The 6,323-nt window shown below is 50.4% G+C and overlaps 1 protein-coding gene across 1 annotated transcript; it reads right to left on the bottom strand.

The window, feature by feature from the left end:
- Window positions 1-2,372: 2,372 nt before the first annotated feature.
- Window positions 2,373-4,053, bottom strand: ACA1_158040 (Tim44 family domain containing protein; the record flags this gene model as incomplete). The annotated part of the gene is made up of 4 exons (XM_004348468.1): window positions 2,373-2,477; window positions 2,545-2,658; window positions 2,747-3,748; window positions 3,895-4,053. The coding sequence occupies 4 exons, from the start codon at window positions 4,051-4,053 to the stop codon at window positions 2,373-2,375; spliced, it is 1,380 nt and encodes a 459-aa protein (XP_004348518.1).
- Between the last annotated feature and the right edge of the window lie 2,270 nt (window positions 4,054-6,323).

Raw genomic sequence — 6,323 nt, 5'->3', positions numbered from 1 at the left:
CGTCCACAACGATGGGCATCACATTCTCTCCCCAGGTTTTGGGGGGAATGGGCGGACTATCAACCTGAGGAAGACAACTCGACCATGCCTTCACTCATGGATGGTTTGGACGACAAGGACAACTCCAACGACAACAACAATGATGATGAGAGCAATAACAACAACGGCGGCGCCACCAGCAGTGGAGGCAACACCATCATAGGACTGAACGACCAGGTTCTCAACCTGGGCACTCGAGGGGACTACAACGTGACCAGCGACGTGGACTGGATGCCTGCAGACGAAGAGCAAGCAGCCCTTCGCTGACGCAAGCCCATCACACAACACGCCAAGAAGCTGATCTCGTATGCCACACCGGCGCGCAAACACGCCTTCATCATCTCCGTTGACAGCTCATCAGCCGTCATCACACCAGAGTCCTTCAAGGAGGCAATGAACCTCCCACACAGTGTGGACTGGCTACACGCCACACATGAGGAGTACGAATCAATCATTTGAAACGAAACATTCAACCTCGTACCACCAGTCCCCAGCTGAAAGGCAATCAAGGTGAGGTGGATCTTCCAGCTGAAGACCTTTGCTGACGGGACCCCAGAGCGCTTCAAAGCGCGCTGGGTCGCCAAGGGTTTTTCACAAATTCCCTACATCAACTACAATGAGACCTTCCCACCTCATGCTCACAATTGCAAATGCGTGGAACCTTGAGATCCACCAGATGGACGTCAAGTCCGCGTTTCTCCAAGCCCCAATCAATGAGGAGATCTTCGTTGAGCAACCTGAAGGTTTCCGGTTGAAGAAACATCTGGACTACGTCTGTCATCTTCACAAGAGCTTGTACAGCATCAAGCAAGCCCCCTTTGAGTGGAATTGAGAGCTTGACTCCCACCTATGCACCAACAACTTTGAACCCACCCCAATTGATCCATGTATCTATGTGCTTTGGGAGCTGGGGTGACTTGCCTTCATTACTGTCTATGTGGATGATTTCATGATCATCTCTGGGCCTGAGCTACTCCTGAACATCAAGAGGATGCTGGCCAACAAGTTTCAGTGCAAGGATCTTGGTGAAGCACGATCTGTTCTTGGCTACAAGATCCTGTGTGACTGCAAACAGGGAACCCTTGACCTCTGACAATGTGGCTGAATTGATGAGTATCTGTCTGCCTTCTTCCTCATGGACTGCAACCCAGTCTGAACCCCCATGGTCCAGGGCCTCTCTCTGTCTTGACCTGAGACAACCTTGCCTGACGACCTCAAGTTGCTGTTTTGGCGACTGGTGGCTTGTCTCCTCTACCTTGGCCAAGTAGTGTGACTGGACATCCTATTTGCAGTGCACTATCTGTCCAGCTTTGTTAACGCCTACACCACTGAGCACTGGTTGGCAGCCAAGCACGTCCTCCAGTACCTCTGTGGGACTTGAAACTACGTCATTCAATACAACCAAGACAGCCACAATTCTTCAACCTCAAGCCCTCTTCTTCCAGTCTACCACGCCAACGCAGACTGGGCAGGTGACATCTCCAATCACCACTCCACATCCACCTACCTCATGATCTACTCAAAGGGCCCTGTCACCTGGTCTTGCGCAAAGCAAGGGTCAATCACCACATCAACCACCAAGGCCGAGTTGAACACCATCCACTACTGCGTTGATCAGTTCATCTACATGACAAAGATCTTCAACACCATCAGGCTTCAAGCGAAAACAACCCCAATCCTCTACAACAACAATCAATTGGCCCTGGCAATCATCCACTCCAGCCAGACCAACTTCCACAGAGTGAAGAAGCATTACAACATGAAGCTCAAACGAATGATAGAAATTGTCAAGTTGGGTGCTCTTCAAATCAAACACATGCTGAGCGACGTCATGATCACTGATATGCTTACAAAAGCACTCAGACTGACAAAACTACTCAAGCTCACTCAACACGCTGGTCTTCTACAGCTTCCAAGCCTCAATTGAGGGGCATGTCAGAATTAAGCCTTTCTTAACTATTTCCTTAGTATTCAATCATCAGTGGAATACCCACAAGGGACTGGCGCTCCTTTCCTTTCTCTTTTTTAATCTTCCCTCAATACACAACTACTCCTCCCACTGCTTGTTGCCCCCTGTTTCACTCAACACAACAGGCCCCAAAATAGTCCCAAAATAGTCCCAAAACAGTCCCCAAATGGTGCCCAACTGGTCCCAAAATGGTCCCAAAAATGGTGCCCAACAGGTCCCAAAACAGTCCCAAAACAGTCCCATCCCAATACAGTCCCACAATGGTCCCCAAAACAGTCCCAAAAACTAACTGGTCCCAAAACATGTCCCAAACATGTCCAGAGCTACTTGGTCTAAGGGGAAGCAAAAAGAAGCTCTTGTTGTCCTACCAGGATGGCCTAGAAGCTACCACCATGTACTCAATAACTTCCCATTCTCCCTGGCTGTTGATCTGCATGGCCCATGTTTGCTCAACATCCTGGATATTGTCCTGGAAAACAGAGAGACAGGCTAGGTCAGCAAACGTGTGAAAGGTGCAAGGAAGGAATAAAGCGCACCGGAGCGCCTTCAACCACAGCGCCTGAACTATCACGGATGCAGTGGTTCTCTTGGGACACAAAGTGGATGAGCAGTGTTGGCCGTCCATCATCCCTTGTATGGGCATTGAGGATCTGCACAGGAGCGGGGAATGAGATGGGGCGGTGTTAGTACAGAGCAGCACAAAGGAGAGAAAGCAGTGGGGGGGGGAGAGAGGCGCACCTCGACAGTGTCAAGATTCAGGAGCTTGGAATGGGAGCGATAGCCGTGGGCGTCCCACTCCTTGTAGGCCTCTAGCTCGTGCTCAGCCAGCCTCTTGGACATTAAGGCAGAGATGGGTGCGGGATCGCCGCGGAGCAGAGCCGAGCGGAGGGTGGGCACAAAGGAGGAGGCCATCTTCTGTTTGAACTTCTCCGGACTGAAGGTAGGATCGAGCTCGTGGATGAGCTTGATCGTCTTGGCGTGGTCGTTCTCGGAGAAGAGCTTCGAGGTGGTGCGCGTGATGCCATCGCCAAGGTCGAGCACGCGTTGGATGAGTGGGTTATCGCTTTCTACGATCTTCTCGCGCAGAGCGAGAGCCTTCTTGAAGGCGCCCGTGGCTCGCAACCGGTCGCGAGCGTCCTGAAGACGCTTCTCGATGGCGGTCTGCACTTCCTGGGTCTTGACCACGAGCTGCGACCGGGCTCCAGCGACTGCGCCCTCGCCGCCACTCCCTTCGCCGGCGGCCGCATCGGATCCGTCGAGGAGGCCGAACGGCACCTTCTCCTTGACCTTCTTGACCAGCTCCGATTCTTCGGCCGAGGTCTTGATGTTCTCTCCCACCTTCTCGATGTTCTCCCGCGCCTTGTTTAAGCTATCGGCCACCTTCTCGAAGCCCTCTTTCGTCTTCTCCAGCTTTTCGTCCATGCCCACACGCTGCGTGATGTCGCCCAGGGTCGATGTCACTGAGTCCGACACCCGTGCTGTCACACGTCCCCCGGTCGCCGCCGCCTTTTCGCCCAGGTTCTTCAGTTGCGCGAGCCCCTCCGCCGACTTGTCCTTCAGCTTTTCCACTGACTCCTTCGTCTTTTTCAGGCTTTCTGACTCCTGAAGCTTCTTGAGCTCGGCCATCGACTCGTTCAGCTCCTTGCTGTTCTCCGCCTGCTCCTTGAAGGACTTGACGAATTCGCTCCAAAAGCTCATCGTTCTACGCTCCTCCCTGGTCGGTACTGCCGCCCACGACACCTGCCACCCGCATATCAATGTCAATATCATCATTACGCTGCGAGATGCATCACACCATTGCTCTCTTCCTCGCTCGCTGTGGAAATTTGTTGCACAAATTTTTGAAACAGAATTTTGAAGCATTGACGATTTGCGCTCTTGCGTACCCTCGTGCGGCAACCTTGTTCGGACCGGGTGGTGAAGACGTGAGCGGACCCGTAAATGCCATTCGAGTAGGACGGTCGCAGAAGCAGGGCACCCCCCCTGTAGGGTCCAAGAGCATAGCAGCTTCGTGATGGGCCAAGGGCAGCTCTTGCGGCTCGCATGTTTCTTGTGTAGCGGAGAGAATGGATCTTACAAGAAACGGGCAGGAAAACAATATTTTCCCTCTTTTTCTAGGAAACCGGAAAAACCAACTGTTGTTCTTCGGTGTGAGTGTTGAGAAAGCAGACAAGTGGGAGCACATGTTTGTTGTAAAGCAGAAACAAGACAAACAAAGATTGTTGCAAGTGCAATACAAGAGTGGTTTGACCTCCCTGAGGAAGGATGTCTGCTTATTTGTTTATTAGAAGTTCCTTCCTAGATGCAAATCACAGCCTGAGTAATCAGAAAGGCACTACAACCTCAAAATCAAGCATGTTGTTGACACATTGCACCTGAACACATCTGCCACCAGTACAAGAGTATGTATGGTCTGAAACAGTCCCCCTCCAATTGGAACAAGACCTTTGACAATCATCCATGCACCTCTGGCTTTCAAACCCACCCATGTAGATCCATGATGATACACAAGGATCACCTCCCAATTTGACAACTCTGGCTGAAACTGCTATCCTTGTGACCTTTGGCATACAGCACTGCAAGCCAGTGTCAACTCTGATGGTACCCAGCCTGGTTTTTACTTTTCTCCTTAAGCTTGGGATGGATTACCTTGTGACAGTGTCACAACCACCCATGCCCAGTGGAGTGTTGCCCCTGTATGGCTGCTTTGGTGCCCAGTGAAGAAGGGTTGCTTGGACCAATGTACCAATCTCACACTTGCAAGTGCAGTGTTTGTTGGACTGAAGCTCAGTGCACTCAGCCCACCTCAGCGAAGGCAAGAAGGATGGTGCCAAAGGTAAGGTTTTCACTTCAACCCAGATGTGGAGAAGGGAGTCACAGCCCTGACCAGCCTGCTGCTAAGCACAGATGCCAGCCAAATGCTGAACGTGCTCTCAGAACAAGGTTGATTGGCAGTTCTCCCACATGCCTTGCCAACAGTACACACCCAACCCATACTGGTATTGCTTGTCAATTAATATTACCTAATTAAGCCACTACACCTTATGGTGCCTCAGCCTCTCCTTTCATCTTGCCACCTGCAACCTTGCCATTGCCTTGTTGTTGCTTGGCCAGACTCTGGATGCCTGGGCTAACAGAAAGCAGTTGCACACATGCTGAGGTGCCATTTTGTTGTTGGTTCCTTGTTGACCATGCAAGCCAGCATGGGTGGGCATGTGTTACTGCCAGTCCTACCTCCACTCTCATTGTGTCATGCCTCACATGCTGACAGATGACAATGGTGAAGCAGTTGGTGGTCCAGGCTGAAGAGCCAGGGCAGAATGAGCTTGATGAATCCAGGCTCATCTTCTTCATGAACATTGGCAATATCTGGACATCAACTTTTGTGTTTACTTCTTATGTCAATCTGACACTTGTAATTTTAATAGTTTTTGCTTTGCTTGCCTTTTATCCCATCCCTCTCTCTGACGTGCATCAGATAGCTGTTCCATATTGACACTCTTTTCTTGTATGCTCTTTATGAAGCACTTAGGTGATCCCACTCTGGTGATCCCAAGCCAGATCTGGCTTGGCCAGTCTGCATCTTCAGAGCACAGCCAACCTGGATAGTATCAACCCTTACATATGCTGATGTGGGGACTGCTGAACTGCATCAAAAAAGGTGCATATCAGACAGGACAGTAGTTGATGTTTCCAGGAGATGTTGTGGAGGTTTGTAAAGTGATTTATTGTTTGTTGTAGTGAGGAAAGAGCGGCTGTGGAGGATTCCAGAAGCACCTCTTCCAGAGCATCACTGTGAGAGAGAAAAGAAGCAGTGTGAGTGGACAAACCACGACACTTACTTTATCATGACAAGGGAACACATGCACAAAAAATACTGCAACACAGTGCCTGGAAATGAGTGGTGAGGAGTGCTCAGCTACCAACACTTTCAATGACTCTTTCAACAGTATTTCAGCCATGTTCAGTTTTTGCAATTTACTCACCTGGGTACCAGTGCCATGACCAATGACTCAATCACCAACAAGAAAATGTCACACCAAGAGAGAGGGTCAATGCTAATAAGAAGGATCTGGTTGAAAATGAGTGCACCTGCTATCACCAAAACCAATGGGAGGGTTTGGTGGATCCTCAGAACTGCTTGTCTATCCTGGAGCTGCATGTCCAAGCACTCTCTACCTCCAGTTGGACAACATGCTGCAATGACATTCAGATCTTCCTCCCTGTTGGCCATATGCACAAGGATATAGACCAAATGTTGTCTACCTCATTGTCAATATCCTTAGGATGCATCATGAACCTCATATCAGCTCCA

Source organism: Acanthamoeba castellanii, assembly GCF_000313135.1.
Source record: "Acanthamoeba castellanii str. Neff unplaced genomic scaffold scf7180000084724, whole genome shotgun sequence".
NCBI classification, from domain to species: domain Eukaryota; phylum Discosea; order Longamoebia; family Acanthamoebidae; genus Acanthamoeba; species Acanthamoeba castellanii.
Note: the sequence above shows the minus strand (reverse complement) of the source record. Positions and strands in the feature narration are given on the sequence as shown.